The sequence below is a fragment of the Scyliorhinus torazame genome, chromosome 5, assembly GCF_047496885.1.
Source record: "Scyliorhinus torazame isolate Kashiwa2021f chromosome 5, sScyTor2.1, whole genome shotgun sequence".
Classification (NCBI taxonomy): Eukaryota; Metazoa; Chordata; class Chondrichthyes; order Carcharhiniformes; family Scyliorhinidae; genus Scyliorhinus; species Scyliorhinus torazame.
This window is the reverse complement of record NC_092711.1, coordinates 117,572,985-117,589,943: the sequence shown is the minus strand read 5'-3', so window position 1 is coordinate 117,589,943 and position 16,959 is coordinate 117,572,985. Positions and strand designations below refer to the sequence as shown.

Genomic DNA, 16,959 nt, shown 5'->3' with positions numbered 1-16,959 from the left:
TGGATGGCTTCATCTGCAGAAAGTGCACCCAACTGCAGCTCCTCACAGACCGCATGGTTCGGTTGGAGCAGCAATTGGATGCACTTAGGAGCATGCAGGTGGCGGAAAGCGTCATAGATCGCAGTTATGTAAGTGTGGTCACACCCAAGGTGCAGGCAGAGAAATGGGTGACCACCAGAAAGGGCAGGCAGTCAGTGCAGGAATCCCCTGTGGTTGTCCCCCTCTCGAACAGGTATACCCCTTTGGATACTGTCGGGGGGGATAGCCTATCAGGGGAAAACAGCAGCAGCCAGAGCAGTGGCACCACGGCTGGCTCTGATGTTCAGAAGGGAGGGTCAAAGCGCAGAAGAGTAATAGTTATAGGGGACTCTATAGTCAGGGGAACAGATAGGCGCTTCTGTGGACGTGAAAGAGACTCCAGGATGGTATGTTGCCTCCCTGGTGCCAGGGTCCAGGATGTCTCCGAACGGGTAGAGGGAATCCTGAAGGGGGAGGGCAAACAGGTAGAGGTCGTTGTACATATTGGTACTAACGACATAGGCAGGAAGAGGCATGAGGTCCTGCAGCAGGAGTTCAGGGAGCTAGGCAGAAAGTTAAAAGACAGGACCTCGAGGGTTGTAATCTCGGGATTACTCCCTGTGCCACGTGCCAGTGAGGCTAGAAATAGGAAGATAGAGCAGACAAACACGTGGCTAAACAGCTGGTGTAGGAGGGAGGGTTTCGGTTATCTGGACCACTGGGAGCTCTTCCGGGGCAGGTGTGACCTGTATAAGATGGACGGGTTGCATCTAAACCGGAGAGGCATAAATATCCTGGCCGCGAGATTTGCTAGTGTCACACGGGAGGGTTTAAACTAGTATGGCAGGGGGGTGGGCACGGGAGCAATAGGTCAGAAGGTGAGAGCGTTGAGGGAGAACTAGGGAATATGGACAGTGTGGCTCTGAGGCAGAGCAGACGGGGAGAAGTTGCTGAACACAGCGGGTCTGGTGGCCTGAAGTGCATATGTTTTAATGCAAGGAGCATTACGGGTAAGGCAGATGAACTTAGAGCTTGGATTAGTACTTGGAACTATGATGTTGTTGCCATTACAGAGACCTGGTTGAGGGAAGGGCAGGATTGGCAGCTAAACGTTCCAGGATTTAGATGTTTCAGGCGGGATAGAGGGGGATGTAAAAGGGGAGGCGGAGTTGCGCTACTTGTTCAGGAGAGTATCACAGCTATACAGCGAGAGGACACCTCAGAGGGCAGTGAGGCTATATGGGTAGAGATCAGGAATAAGAAGGGTGCAGTCACAATGTTGGGGGTATACTACAGGCCTCCCAACAGCCAGCGGGAGATAGAGGAGCAGATAGGTAGACAGATTTTGGAAAAGAGTAAAAACAACAGGGTTGTGGTGATGGGAGACTTCAACTTCCCCAATATTGACTGGGACTCACTTAGTGCCAGGGGCTTAGACGGGGCAGAGTTTGTAAGGAGCATCCAGGAGGGCTTCTTAAAACAATATGTAAACAGTCCAACTAGGGAAGAGGTGGTACTGGACCTGGTATTGGGGAATGAGCCCGGCCAGGTGGTAGATGTTTCAGTAGGGGAGCATTTCGGTAACAGTGACCACAATTCAGTAAGTTTTAAAGTACTGGTGGACAAGGATAAGAGTGGTCCGAGGATGAATGTGCTAAATTGGGGGAAGGCTAATTATAACAATATTAGGCGGGAACTGAAGAGCATAGATTGGGGGCGGATGTTTGAGGGCAAATCAACATCTGACATGTGGGAGGCTTTCAAGTGTCAGTTGATAGGAATACAGGACAGGCATGTTCCTGTGAGGAAGAAAGACAAATACGGCAATTTTCGGGAACCTTGGATGACGAATGATATTGTAGGCCTCGTCAAAAAGAAAAAGGAGGCATTTGTCAGGGCTAAAAGGCTGGGAACAGACGAAGCCTGTGTGGCATATAAGGAAAGTAGGAAGGAACTTAAGCAGGGAGTCAGGAGGGCTAGAAGGGGTCATGAAAAGTCATTGGCAAATAGGGTTAAGGAAAATCCCAAGGCTTTTTACACTTACATAAAAAGCAAGAGGGTAGCCAGGGAAAGGGTTGGCCCACTGAAGGATAGGCAAGGGAATCTATGTGTGGAGCCAGAGGAAATGGGCGAGGTACTAAATGAATACTTTGCATCAGTATTCACCAAAGAGAAGGAATTGGTAGATGTTGAGTCTGGAGAAGGGGGTGTAGATAGCCTGGGTCACATTGTGATCCAAAAAGACGAGGTGTTGGGTGTCTTAAAAAATATTAAGGTAGATAAGTCCCCAGGGCCGGATGGGATCTACCCCAGAATACTGAAGGAGGCTGGAGAGGAAATTGCTGAGGCCTTGACAGAAATCTTTGGATCCTCGCTGTCTTCAGGGGATGTCCCGGAGGACTGGAGAATAGCCAATGTTGTTCCTCTGTTTAAGAAGGGTGGCAGGGATAATCCCGGGAACTACAGGCCGGTGAGCCTTACTTCAGTGGTAGGGAAATTACTGGAGAGAATTCTTCGAGACAGGATCTACTCCCATTTGGAAGCAAATGGACGTATTAGTGAGAGGCAGCACGGTTTTGTGAAGGGGAGGTCGTGTCTCACTAACTTGATAGAGTTTTTCGAGGAGGTCACTAAGATGATTGATGCAGGTAGGGCAGTAGATGTTGTCTATATGGACTTCAGTAAGGCCTTTGACAAGGTCCCTCATGGTAGACTAGTACAAAAGGTGAAGTCACACGGGATCAGGGGTGAACTGGCAAGGTGGATACAGAACTGGCTAGGCCATAGAAGGCAGAGGGTAGCAATGGAGGGATGCTTTTCTAATTGGAGGGCTGTGACCAGTGGTGTTCCACAGGGATCAGTGCTGGGACCTTTGCTCTTTGTAGTATATATAAATGATTTGGAGGAAAATGTAACTGGTCTGATTAGTAAGTTTGCAGACGACACAAAGGTTGGTGGAATTGCGGATAGCGATGAGGACTGTCTGAGGATACAGCAGGATTTAGATTGTCTGGAGACTTGGGCGGAGAGATGGCAGATGGAGTTTAACCTGGACAAATGTGAGGTAATGCATTTTGGAAGGGCTAATGCAGGTAGGGAATATACAGTGAATGGTAGAACCCTCAAGAGTATTGAAAGTCAAAGAGATCTAGGAGTACAGGTCCACAGGTCATTGAAAGGGGCTACACAGGTGGAGAAGGTAGTCAAGAAGGCATACGGCATGCTTGCCTTCATTGGCCGGGGCATTGAGTATAAGAATTGGCAAGTCATGTTGCAGCTGTATAGAACCTTAGTTAGGCCACACTTGGAGTATAGTGTTCAATTCTGGTCGCCACACTACCAGAAGGATGTGGAGGCTTTAGAGAGGGTGCAGAAGAGATTTACCAGAATGTTGCCTGGTATGGAGGGCATAAGCTATGAGGAGCGATTGAATAAACTCGGTTTGTTCTCACTGGAACGAAGGAGGTTGAGGGGCGACCTGATAGAGGTATACAAAATTATGAGGGGCATAGACAGAGTGGATAGTCAGAGGCTTTTCCCCAGGGTAGAGGGGTCAATTACTAGGGGGCATAGGTTTAAGGTGAGAGGGGCAAAGTTTAGAGTAGATGTACGAGGCAAGTTTTTTACGCAGAGGGTAGTGGGTGCCTGGAACTCACTACCGGAGGAGGTAGTGGAGGCAGGGACGATAGGGACATTTAAGGGGCATCTTGACAAATATATGAATAGGATGGGAATAGAAGGATACGGACCCAGGAAGTGTAGAAGATTGTAGTTTAGTCGGGCAGTATGGTCGGCACGGGCTTGGAGGGCCGAAGGGCCTGTTCCTGTGCTGTACATTTCTTTGTTCTTTGTTTTGTTCTTTGAATGCCCCTTTGGGATGGAATGCTGCTATCCTCACCCGGACTGTCCTATATGTGACTCCAGTCCCACAACTCCAGTCTTCACCCACCTCTCAACCGGACCCCGCCAGTCGCACGGCCTTATCAAACCGAGATTGACCAGCAAAGCAATCGGTCCACATGAGATGATCCTTTCCACCCCCTGTGGTTCTGGTGAATCTGTGCTGCACCCTCGCCAAAAACAGGACATCCTTCCGGAGAAGCGGCTCCTGGGAACTGAGGGACTTGGTGGCAGAATGGGAATGTTACTGGACTCCAAATCCAGAGCTACAGATTAATGTTCCGGAGATATGAGTTAAAGTTCCACCAGGGCAGTCAGTGGTGGCAATTCAAATTGATGAAACTAGACTTAAATGCCAGTTTCATTGGTAATGATCATGAAACTATCAGGCTGTCTTAAAAACAATGTTTGCCCCACAGGGGAGGGAATCAGCCATCCCAACCTGGTCTGGCCTACCTGTAATTCCAGAACCTCCTCTGAACTGCCTACAATGCAATTACATCGGTCTTCAAATAACGGGATCAAAACAGCACACAATACTTCAGGTGCGGTCTCACCAATGCCTGTAGAGTTGCAGCAACACTTCCAGACTTTTATATTCTATTTCCTGAGCTATAAAGGCCAAAATCCCACTTGCCTTCCATATTACTTGGTGTACGTACAGGTGAAATTGCTGTAATTCATGCACGAGGACACCCAGATCCCTCTCCACCGAAACACTCTGAAGTTTCTCTCCATTTAGATAACGTATCTTTCCATTTTTCCATCCAAAATGGATAACCTCACACTTCTCCATGTTAAACTCCATCTGCCAGATTTTGGCCTACTCACCTAACCTATCTATATCCATTTGTGAATATATTTCCTTTTTAAAAAAAAATATATATTTTATTAAAGTTTTCAAACGCAATTTTCCCACCTTACAAATCAACAAAAAAGATAACACAGTAACTAATAGATAACAATTTAAATAAAATAGTGATCTAACAAAGTAACAAAAAATAGTGCTCTCCCCGCCCCCCCCCCCCCCCGCCTTCCCACCCCCTCCTCTGGGCCGCTGCTGACGATCTATTTTCCCTTAACGTTCCGTGAGATAGTCAAGGAACGGTTGTCACCGCCTGGAGAACCCCTGAACCGATCCTCTCAACGCAAACTTCATCCGTTCCAGTTTTATGAACCCTGCCATATCGTTTGTCCAGGCCTTCACGCCGGGGGGTTTCGCTTCCTTCCACATGAGTAAGATCCTTCGCCGGGCTACCAGGGATGCAAAGGCCAGAATATCGGCCTCTTTCGCCTCCTGCACTCCCGGCTCATCCGCTACCCCAAAGATAGCTAACCCCCAACCTGGCTTGACCCGGACCTTCACCACCTTTGAAATCACTCTTGCCACTCCCCTCCAGTACTCATCCAGTGCCGGACACGACCAAAACATATGTGTGTGGTTCGCCGGGCTTCCCAAGCACCTCCCGCACCTGTCCTCCACCCCGAAGAACTTGCTCAGCCTCGCTCCCGTCATGGGTGCTCTGTGTAGAACCTTGAATTGTGTCAGGCTAAGCCTGGCACACGAGGAAGAGGAATTCACCCTACTTAGGGCATCAGCCCACAGACCCTCCTACCCCAGCTCTTCTTCCCATTTTCCCTTCAGCTCCTCTACCAGCGCTTCCCCCTCCTCTCTCATCTCCTGATATATTTCGGACACTTTGCCCTCCCCGACCGATACCCCCGAAATCACTCTATCCTGGATCCCCTGTGTCGGGAGCAGCGGAAATTCCCTCACCTGTTGCTTCGTAAACGCCCTCACTTGCATGTATCTAAAGATATTCCCCGACTGCAACTCAAACTTTTCCTCCAGCGCTCCCAGGCTCGCAAACTTCCCGTCAATAAACAAATCTCCCAATCCCTGCCCGATTCCAGCTCTGGAACCCTGCGTCCATCCTTCCTGGGACAAACCTATGGTTGTTCCTGTACGGAGACCACACCGAGGCACCCGTCACACCCCTATGTTGCCTCCATTGCCCCCAGATCCTTAAGGTTGCTGCCACCACTGGGTTCGTGGTACACCTTTTCGGGGAGAGCGGTCGTGGCGCCGTCACCAGCGCCTTTAGGCTCGTTCCTTTACAGGACGCCATCTCCAGCCTCTTCCACGCCGCCCCCTCTCCCTCCGTCATCCACTTGCGAACCATCGGCACATTGGCGGCCCAGTAATAATCGTCCAGATTCGGCAACGCCAGTCCCCCTCTGTCCCTGCTGCACTGCAGGAACCCCCTCCTTACCCTCGGGGTCTTCCCTGCCCACACAAAACTCATAACACTCCTATCTATTTTCTTTAAAAAGGCCTTAGTGATCAAAATGGGGAGACATTGAAACACAAAAATAAACCTTGGGAGGACCATCATCTTGACCACCTGCACTCTGCCCGCCAATGAGAGCGGTAGCATATCCCACCTCTTGAAATCCTCCTCCATCTGCTCCACCAGCCGCGTCAGATTGAGTTTGTGTAAAGTTCCCCAGCTCCTGGCTACCTGAGTCCCCAAATATCGGAAGCTCCTTTCCGCTCTCCTTGACGGCAGGCCGTCTAGCCCTCTTCCCTGATCCCCGGGGTGTACTACAAAAAGCTCACTCTTCCCCATATTAAGCCTATATCCCGAAAAATCTCCAAACTCCCTCAATATCTGCATAACCTCTGTCATCCCCTCCAAAGGATCCGTCACATACAGCAGTAGGTCATCTGCGTAGAGTGACACTCGATGTTCCTCTCCCCCTCTAACCACCCCTCTCCATTTCTTAGAGTCTCTCAACGCTCTGGCCAGTGGTTCAATTGCCAGCGCGAACAGTAATGGGGACAGAGGGCACCCCTGCCTCGTTCCCCTGTGTAACTGAAAATACTCCGATCTCTGCCGATTTGTGACTACACTTGCCACTGGGGCCCCATAGAGGAGTTTAACCCAACTGACAAACCCCTCCCCGAACCCAAACCTCCTCAGCACCTCCCATAAATACTCCCACTCTACCCTATCAAATGCCTTCTCTGCATCCATCGCTGCCACTATCTCTGCCTCCCCCTCCGCTGGGGGCATCATTATCACCCCCAACAGCTGTCGCACGTTAACATTCCGTTGTCTCCCCTTTACAAACCCTGTCTGGTCTTCATGCACCACCCCCGGGACACAATCCTCGATCATCATCGCCAGCACTTTTGCCAGCAGCTTGGCGTCTACATTCAGGAGCGAGATAGGCCTATATGACCCGCAATGCAGCGGATCTTTATCTCTTTTCAGGATTAATGATATCGTCGCCTCCGACATTGTCGGGGGTAGAGTCCCCCCTTCTCTGGCCTCGTTAAAGGTTCTTGCCAACAGCGGGGCCAACAAGTCCACGTACTTCCTATAAAATTCCACCGGGAACCAGTCTGGTCCCGGGGCCTTCCCTGCCTGCATGTTCCCCAGCCCTTTAGTCACCTCGTCCACCCCGGTTGGCACCCCCAGACCTGCCACCTCCTGCTCCTCCACCTTCGGGAACCTTAGTTGGTCCAAAAACTGTTGCATCTCCTCTTTTCCCTCCGGGGGTTGGGACCTATATAGCCTCTCATAAAAGGTCTTAAAAACCTCATTTACCTTCCCTGCACTCCGCACCGTAGTTCCCGTTTCATCCCTAACTCCCCCTATTTCCCTCGCCGCTATCCTCTTACGAAGCTGGTGGGCCAGCAGCCGACTCGCTTTTTCCCCATATTCGTATCTCATCCCCTGTGCCTTCCTCCACTGTGCCTCTGCCTTCCCTGTGGTCAGCAGGTCAAACTCCGTCTGAAGTCTTCGCCTCTCCCTAGATAGTCCTTCGTCCGGGGCCTCCGCATATCTTTTATCCACACTCAAAATCTCCCCCACTAATCTCTCCCTTTCTTTGCCCTCTTTTTTCTCCTTGTAAGCCCTAATGGAGATCAACTCTCCCCTAACCACCGCCTTCAGCGCTTCCCATACTATCCCCACCTGGACCTCACCATCATCATTGGCCTCCAGGTACCTTTCAATACATCCCCGCACCCTTCCACAGACTCCCTCATCCGCCAATAGCCCCACATCCAGTCGCCACAGTGGGCGCTGTTCCCTCTCCTCTCCTAGTTCCAGATCCACCCAGTGCGGGGCATGATCTGAAACGGCTATGGCCGAGTACTCCGTTCCTTCCACCCTCAAAATCAGTGCCCTACTCAAAACAAAGAAATCTATCCAGGAGTAAGCCTTATGAACATGGGAGAAAAAGGAGAACTCTTTGGCCAACGGCCTAGCAAATCTCCACGGATCCACTCCCCCCATTTGCTCCATAAATCCCCAGAGCACCTTGGCCGCTGCCGGCCTTCTTCCGGTCCTGGATTTAGACCGATCTAACCCTGGATCCAGCACCGTATTGAAATCCCCCATTACCAGGCTTCCTACCTCCAGGTCCTGGATACGTCCCAGCATCCGCTTCATAAATCCCGCATCATCCCTGTTCGGGGCATATACATTTACCAACACGACCTCCATTCCCTGCAATCTACCACTGACCATCCATTTCGGCCACCGTTGCCCACTACTATATTCCTAGCCTCGAACGACACCAGTTTCCCCACCAATATAGCCACCCCTCTATTATTCGCGTCCAACCCGGAGTGGAACACCTGTCCCACCCATCCTTTCCTTAACCTAACCTGATCCGCCACCTTCAGATGCGTCTCCTGAAGCATGACCACGTCTGCCTTCAGTCCTTTTAAGTGCGCGAACACTCGGGCCCTCTTAATCGGCCCATTTAGGCCTCTCACATTCCACGTGATCAGCCGGATGCCCCCCCTCGACTAGCCATCACCTACTCTAGGCCAGTCCTACGTCCAGGTCCCGCGCACCCACCAGTCCCCCAGGCGACGCACTCCCGTCCCGACCACCTCTTCCCTTGTCAGCTCCCTCTCGATCCCAGCAGCAGCAACCCAGTTATCCCCCCTCCCCGCTAGATCCCCATCTAGCATGGTTTCTCCCCCCATAATGCTTCCGAAAGTCAGCTGACCCCGGCTTCCCCCGCTCTCTCCTTGGCCCCCCCCCGGTTTGTGGAACTCTGATCCTCCTTGCGCCTATCTTCCCGCCATCATCTCCCTAGCGCGGGAAAAAACCCGCGCTTTCCTAGATCAGCCCCGCCCTCTATGGCGCAGCTCCCCCTACAGCCCCGTTCCCATTCCCCATCCCCCACCTATGTCCCTTCTTCCACCGGCGCCCACATTTCTCAGTGTCCCCTCATCAAAGAAAAAAGGGATTCTTCTCTTCCCTTTCCCCTCTCCATCTATCGTCCCGATACGGTGAACCTCCCATTCCCCAATTTACATTTCTGTACATCAACATCGTCATCTCCCCCACAGCATCAGTCCCTCAGTTCTGGTCCAATTTCTCTTTTTGGATGAAGGTCCATGCCTCTTCCGACGTTTCAAAATAATAGTGTCCATCTTGGTACGTGACCCACAATCGCGCCAGCTGCAGCATCCCAAACTTTACTTTCTTCTTGTGAAGCGCCGCCTTGGCCCGATTAAAACTCACTCTCCTTCTCGCCCCTTCCACCTCCAGGGGGCCCGAGGGGGCCTCAGCTCCCCTTAGCGAATGGAGCATTGTGCCCCAACGTCAGCTCCCTCCACTCCCTCGGGGAGACCCAGCATCCGGAGGTTCTTTCTCCTCGATCTGTTCTCCAGGACTTCAAGTCTTTCGATACACCTCTTGTGTAGCGCCTCGTGCGTCTCCATTTTTACCGCGAGGCCCAGACTCTCATCCTCGTTCTCAGCTGCCTTCTCCTTCACCCCACGGAGCTCTATCACCTGGGCCTTTTGCGTTTCTTTTAGCCCTTCGATTGCCAACAACATCGGCGCCAGCACCTCCTTCTTTAATTCCTCCACACACCATCTCAGGAATTCCTGCTGATCCGGCCCCCATGTCGTCTGGTCTCCATCTGTCGCCATCTTGCTTCTTCCTTCTCTTCTCTGCCACTGCTCCAGAGGATCCTTCGCAATCTGGCCACAACCACCGATCTTTTCCATACACACTAGGGGGGACTCCTTACTTTGTCACCCCACACTGGGTTTGGTCCGAAAAAATTTCCATTGGGGCTCCCAAAGAGCCCAAAAGTCTGTTAGAGCGGGAGCTGCCGAAACGTGCGGCTTAGCAGTGCATCGCCGCAACCGGAAGTCTGAATTTATTTCCTTATTGCAACTTACTATCGCACCTATTTTAGTGTCTTTCTTCCCCTTCCCACGTTTATAGAAGCTTCAGCTGTGTTTTTTTATATTTAGCGCTAATTTTCTTTCATAATTTAGCTTTGCTCCTTTTATTAATTTTTTAGTAACGCTTTGTTGATCGGGGGAGGTGATGCGTCATGGTATTCTCTTTTAAAAAAAATATTTTTATTAGGGTTTTCGCATTTAATACATAAAACGGAGAACACAAGATTGGACAGGTAACAAACACAAATAACCCCGTCTCGCACTTCAACACTGGACTACTTATGTGCAAAATGGCATAAGCAGAGAGTAATGAAGCTGAGCAATCCACAATGAATGCATCAGATCTTTTTTTTCAAATTAAGATAAATTTAGTGTACCCAATTCACTTTTTCCAATTAAGGGTCAATTTAGCGTGGCCAGTCTACCTACCCTGCACATCTTTGGGTTGTGGGGGCTAAACCCACGCAAACAAGGGGAGAATGTGCAAACTCCACACGGTCAGTGACCTAGAGCTGGGATCGAACCTGGGACCTCGGCGCCGTGAGGCAGCAGCGCTAACCACTGCGCCACCGTGCTGCCTATGAATGCATCAGATCTAAGCTCTGCAGTCCTGCCACATCCAGCCGTGAATGGTGATGGGCAATTAAACAACTCACTGGGGAGGAGGCTCCACAAATATCCCCATCCTCAATAATGGAAAAGCCCAGCACAAATGTGCAGAAGATAAGGCTGAGGCATTCGTAACAATCTTCAGCCCAAAATTCCGAGTGGATGATCCATCTCGGTCTCCTCCAGAGATCGCAACATCACCAATGTCAGGTCTTCAGCCAGTACGATTCACTCCATGATATATCAAGAAATGGCTAAAGACACTGGATACTGCAAATGCTATGGGTCCTGACAATATTCGGGCAATAGTACTGAAAACTTGTGCTCCTGAACCTGCCACACCCCTAGCCAAGCTGTTCCAGTTCAGCTACAACACTGGCATCTACCCAGCAATGTGAAAAATTGCCCCAGTGTACCCTGTACACAAGAAAGAGGACAAATCCAACCCAGCCAATTACCACCCTCTCAGTCTACACACCATCATCAGCAAAGTGGTGGAGTGAGTCAACAGTGAGATCAAGCGGCACTTACTCGGCAGTAATTTGCTCACGGACGTTCATTTTGGGTTTCGCCAGGGTCACTCAGCTCCTGACCTCAGAACGACATTCTGTCGCACTCACAGTGAAGCAGACTGGGAATGGCGTCCTGCAAAATTCTTCTCCTAAGGGGCTGGTTTAGCACAGTGGGTTAAACAGCTGGCTTCTAATGCAGAACAAGGCCAGCAGCGCGGGTTCAATTCCCATACCGGCCTCCCCAAACAGGTGCTAGAATGTGGCGACTAGGGGCTTTTCACAGTAACTTAATTGAAGCCTACTTGTGACAATAATAATAATCGCTTTTTGTCACTGGCGGCATCTTTTCGGGGGCAACTGGTGCAAGTGTGGTGGGCGTGTAGTGTACGTGCAGCTGCAGCTTATCAGCCTTGCGTGGTCCATCACGGACCTGCCGATTCCCCTACTACTTTTTGCGTGTTCTGCAGATGTTCCAAGTGGTGCCAGTGCTAGCCCCTCACCGGTAGAAGAATCGCTGCGGGTGTGGTGCAGAATTTTCTGTCATGGAATGACACGGATCTTCCGTTGATGTCTGCAGTTAGCCGCAAGAACGGAGTATCCAGCCCTGGATGTTCAGGTCAGTGCAACTCCCATCGCGGGCGAGCAGATGGTGCTATGCACAGAAACTTGGCATGTCAGCTACGACTCTCAGCAATGTTTATAGATGCACCAGAGAAAGCATTCTTTCTGGTTGTATCACAGCTTGCTATGAACCCTGCTCTGCCCAAGACTGCAGGAAACTACAAAAGGTTGTGAATGTAGCCCAGTCCATCATGCAAACCAGCCTCCCATCCATTGACTCTATCTATAATTCCCGCTGCCTCAGAAAGGCAGCCAGCATAATTAAGGACCCCACGCACCCCGTACATACTCTCTTCCATCTCCTTCCGTCAGGAAAAAGATACCAAAGTTTGAGGACACGTACCAACCGACTCAAGAACAGCTTCTTCCCTACTGCCATCAGACTTCTGAATGGACCTACCTCGTATTAAGTTGATCTTTTCTCTACACCTTGCTATCACTGTAACCGTATATTCTGCAGTCTCTCCTTCCTTCCCTATGTACGGTATGCATTGTTTGTACAGTATGCAAGAAACAATACTTTTCACTCTATACTAATACATGTGACAATAACAAATCAAATCAAATATTCTGCAAGATTTCTTTGTCACAGTCTGATCCAATGGGTCTGTCTGGTGACATTTCCCTGGTCCTGTCCATGTGTTTGGATATTTTAGGGACTTTTAGGGTAAATCCTTAGTGCTCCCTGTTGTTTTCATTAATGTGTCTGGAGGCTTTGAGTTCTTCCAGTCCTTCTCCAATTCTCCTTCCTGTCTCGGGTATATGGGTCTCGGTAACTTGGTGTGATTCGTGTTGTTTGGTTGTCTGTCTGTCTACAGCAGGTATTGTTGTCTCTCGATAATGACTGTGCTGCAACCATTGCTTCTGGTCTTATGGACATATCCGTGTTGGATCCAAGCTCCCGGATTGTCTGTCTTTCTCTCCGGGTAAGAATCTGTTTGTCTCTTGTATTTCACTGTGACAGGGCAGAGACCCGATTGAAGGGATTCAAACATGGGAATTCTGGGAAAGATGGGCAAGGATTTGGGAGGTGACAATATGTTCAAAGAGTTTGGAGAGGAGAGGGAGATTGAAGATACGGCAGTAATTTGTAAGGATGGCAGGGTCAAGGATTTGTTTTATTGAGGAGGGGGTGATGATGGCAGATTTGAAGGACAGAGGGACAGTACCTGAAGAGACAGAAATGTTGACAATATCCATGGACACAGGGTAGTTGGCTGATCAGTAGCTCAGTGGGAATAGGGTCGATGGAGCAGGAGCTGGGTCTCATGGACAAGATGAGCTCTGAGAGGGCATGAGGGGAGATGGGAGAGAAACTAGAGAAAGATGTGGGTTCAGAGCTCGGGAAAGGATGAAATTTTGAGACAGTTTGGTCCGGTGGGCTCGTGGAAGGGAGGGAAGCAGCAGAGGCAGCTCATCGGATTTACTCAATCTCTGTCACAAAGAAGCTCCACAAGCTCCTCACACTTCTTGTTGGAGGTGAGGATGGAAGAGACAGGGGAGAGCGAGAGTACTTCAAAAGGAACTAACTTGTGTCAGAGATATTAAAAAGTTTCAACACACTGCGTATTTAACACAAATCTAATGTTTTTGACTTTTAGCCAGAATATTAGCCCCTGTAAATGGGCTGGAGTTTGTTATCAGCAGAAAGAGACCCAAATGAACATGGTTCAGTCCTGAATGGGTAACAGCAAAATCCAATCACTGTGGTTACTTGTGGCCTTGTTGGTGTCTCAGGAGGTGGGATGACTGAGTGAATCCCTTCCCACACTCGGAGCAGGCGAATGGCCTCTCCCCAGTGTGAACTCGCTGGTGCTTCTGCAGGTTAGACGACTGGGTGAATCCCTTCCCACACTTGGAGCAGGTGAACGGTCTCTCTCCAGTGTGAATTCGCTGGTGCTTCTGCAGGACGGATGAAGTGGTGAATCCCTTATCACACTTGGAGCAGGTGAATGGCCTCTCCCCAGTGTGAATTCGCTGGTGCGACTGCAGGTCGGATGACTGAGTGAATCCCTTGCCACACTTGGAGCAGATGAACGGTCTCGTCCCTGTGTGAATTCGCTGATGTACAGTGAGGTGAGATGAGTGTCTGAACCTAGTCCCGCAGTGAGAGCACATGAACGGTCTCTCGTCAGTGTGAACACGTTGATGGCTCGTCAGTTCCCCAGAACTTTTAAAGCACTTCCCGCAGTCTGGACATTGGAACGGTCTCTCATCTGTGTGAATTCGCTGGTGTCTCAGCAAGTGGGCTGAAATAGTAAATCCTTTCCCACACTCTGAGCAGGTGAATGGTCTCTCCCCAGTGTGAACTCGCTGGTGTGTGGACAGAGTGGATGACCGAGTGAATCCCTTCCCACACTTGGAGCAGGTGTATGGTCTCTCCCCAGTGTGAACACGCTGGTGTGACTGCAGGTTGGATGACCGAGTGAATCCCTTCCCACACTTGGAGCAGGTGAATGGCCTCTCCCCAGTGTGACTGCGTCGATGAGTTTCCAGCTTGGATGGGACAGTGAATCCTTTCCCACAGTCCACACATTTCCACGGTTTCTCCTCAGTGTGACTGCATTTGTGGCTTGTGAGGCCTGATGATCGACTGAATCCTCGTCCACACACACAACACGTGTACGGTTTCCCTGCACTGTGAACAATGCTTTTTCCTTCCATGTTCAAAGTACGATGATATTCAGGATATGATTAATTGAGGACTCTGTCAGATCCTGATGTGATACTTGGTTTGGGTTTCCGGACTTTGAATCCTCCCTTTCGAACACCCTGTGAAACTGACTGAAAACAGAAAATAGAGAGTGAGAGAGAACCCACAAAAACACAAATGCAGAGGGTGAAATTGAGCTGAATGAATCTGGTCATTTATGGGCCCAACACTAAGAAAAAGTGACCATGAAAACTACTGGATTGATGGCGGCACGTGGCGCAGTGGTTAGCACTGGGACTACGGCGCTGAGCACCCGGGTTCGAATCCCGGCCCTGGGTCACTGTCCGTGTAGAGTTTGCACATTCTCCACGTGTCTGCATGGGTTTCACCCCCACAACCCAAAATGTGCAGGTTAGGTGGATTGGTCAGGCTAAATTGCCCCTTAATTGGAAAACTACTGGATTGTTATAAAAACCCAACTGGCCTCGATGGGAGGAGAGTGAAAGAGGTGAAGGGGGATTTTGTATATCTACAAGACATATTAAGAGAGTAGTTGGCAATGCAAATTCGATCTTGAGCTTCAGAAATAGAAATATTGATACCAAAGCTATGCTTCCGTTGGCATGGTGGTTAGCACTGCTGCATCACAGATCCAGGGACCTGGGTTCAATTCCGGCCTTGGTGACTGTCTGTGTGGAGTTTGCACTTTCTCCCCGTGTTTGCGTGGGTTTTCACCAGTGCTCAGGTTTCCTCCAACAGTCCAAAGAAGGAAAGATTAGATGGATCGGCCTTGATAAATTGCCCCTTAGTGTCCAGGGATGTGCAGGTTAGGTGGGGCTATGGGGTTACAGGGACAGGGTAGGGGTGTGGGCCGAGGCAGGATGACCTTTCAGAGAATCAGTGCAGACTCGAATGGCCCCCTTCTGCACTGTAGGAATTCTATGGTTCTAATTCTATTCTATGAATCTTTATAAAGTTCTGGTCACCACTCTTCAGGAAGGATGTGAAGGTTCTTAGAGAAGGTGCAGAGGAGATTTACCAGAATGGTTCCAGTAAAGGAGGTTGAGGAGAGATTTGATTCAGGTCCACATGATTATTCCAGATTTCCATTGGGTGGACAAAGAAACCCTGTTTCCATTCACTGGTTGTACAAGCAGTCGGGACACAGATTTGAAGTTTGGGGTAAAACCTGAATTGATCGATATGAGATCCTGAGGGGTCTTGACAGGGTGGATGTGGAGAGGATGTTTCCTCTTGTGGGAGAATCTGGAACAAGGGGGTCACTGTTGCATGTTAAGTAATGGGTTAAGAGACATTGCAATTAGTTGTCTCATTTATGTTAAGTATCCATTAATTAACACTGATATGTAAAGGGGCTTCAGGTGGCCTCTTTCAGGTGATGTATAGTGAGAGTTTTGTGCAAAGGCTGTTGGAAGGAAATAAATGTAAGTTTGTGAAAAAGGAACAGAACTTTAGACTCTTCATATCACAGTAACTAAAACGTCTAACGATTGTTACAGATTAACTTACTTACCTTGCAGGTCAGCTCTTGAGTTCGGGAGTGAGAGCTGGGACCTTAGAATCAGCGCGGGAATTTTGAATAAGCGCGGGGGCTGCGAGGCAGAGGGGACCATTTAAAAGGTCGCTGTCTGTGGTGAGGTGAGTACAGATTAACTTACTTACCTTGCAGGTCAGCTGTTGAGTTCGGGAGTGAGAGCTGGGACCTTAGAATCAGTGCGGGAATTTTGAAAAAGCGCGGGGGCTGCGAGGCAGAGGGGACCATTTAAAAGGTCGCTGTCTGTGGTGAGGTGAGTACAGATTAACTTACTTACCTTGCAGGTCAGCTGTTGAGTTCGGGAGTGAGAGCTGGGACCTTAGAATTAGCGCGGGAATTTTGAATAGGCGCGGGGGCTGCGAGGCAGAGGGGACCATTTAAAAGGTCGCTGACTGTGGTGAGGTGAGTACAGATTAACTTACTTACCTTGCAGGTCAGCTGTTGAGTTCGGGAGTGAGAGCTGGGACCTTAGAATCAGCGCGGGAATTTTGAAAAAGCGCGGGGGCTGCGAGGCAGAGGGGACCATTTAAAAGGTCGCTGTCTGTGGTGATGTGATTACAGATTAGCTTACTTACCTTGCAGGTCAGCTGTTGAGTTCGGGAGTGAGAGCTGGGACCTTAGAATCAGCGCGGGAAGTTTGAAAAAGCGCGGGGGCTGCGAGGCAGAGGGGACCATTTAAAAGGTCGCTGTCTGTGGTGAGGTGAGTACAGATTAACTTACTTACCTTGCAGGTCAGCTGTTGAGTTCGGGAGTGAGAGCTGGGACCTTAGAATCAGCGCGGGAATTTTGAAAAAGCGCGGGGGCTGCGAGGCAGAGGGGACCATTTAAAAGGTCGCTGTCTGTGGTGAGGTGAGTACAGATTAAC

General features: G+C 49.9%; 2 protein-coding genes across 2 annotated transcripts in view; both read right to left on the bottom strand.

The window, feature by feature from the left end:
- Window positions 1-16,959, bottom strand: part of LOC140417886 (uncharacterized) — a 63,996-nt gene that overhangs the window by 21,538 nt on the left and 25,499 nt on the right. The gene's annotated exons all lie outside the window — the stretch shown is intronic.
- LOC140421707 (uncharacterized) overlaps window positions 10,303-16,959 on the bottom strand; it is a 29,281-nt gene continuing 22,624 nt past the window's right edge. The window contains exon 2 of the mRNA XM_072506552.1: window positions 10,303-14,670. Within this exon, the coding sequence (XP_072362653.1) occupies window positions 13,597-14,550 (954 nt within the window). The 5' untranslated portion in view covers window positions 14,551-14,670 and the 3' untranslated portion in view covers window positions 10,303-13,596. The remainder of the gene's footprint in view (window positions 14,671-16,959) is intronic.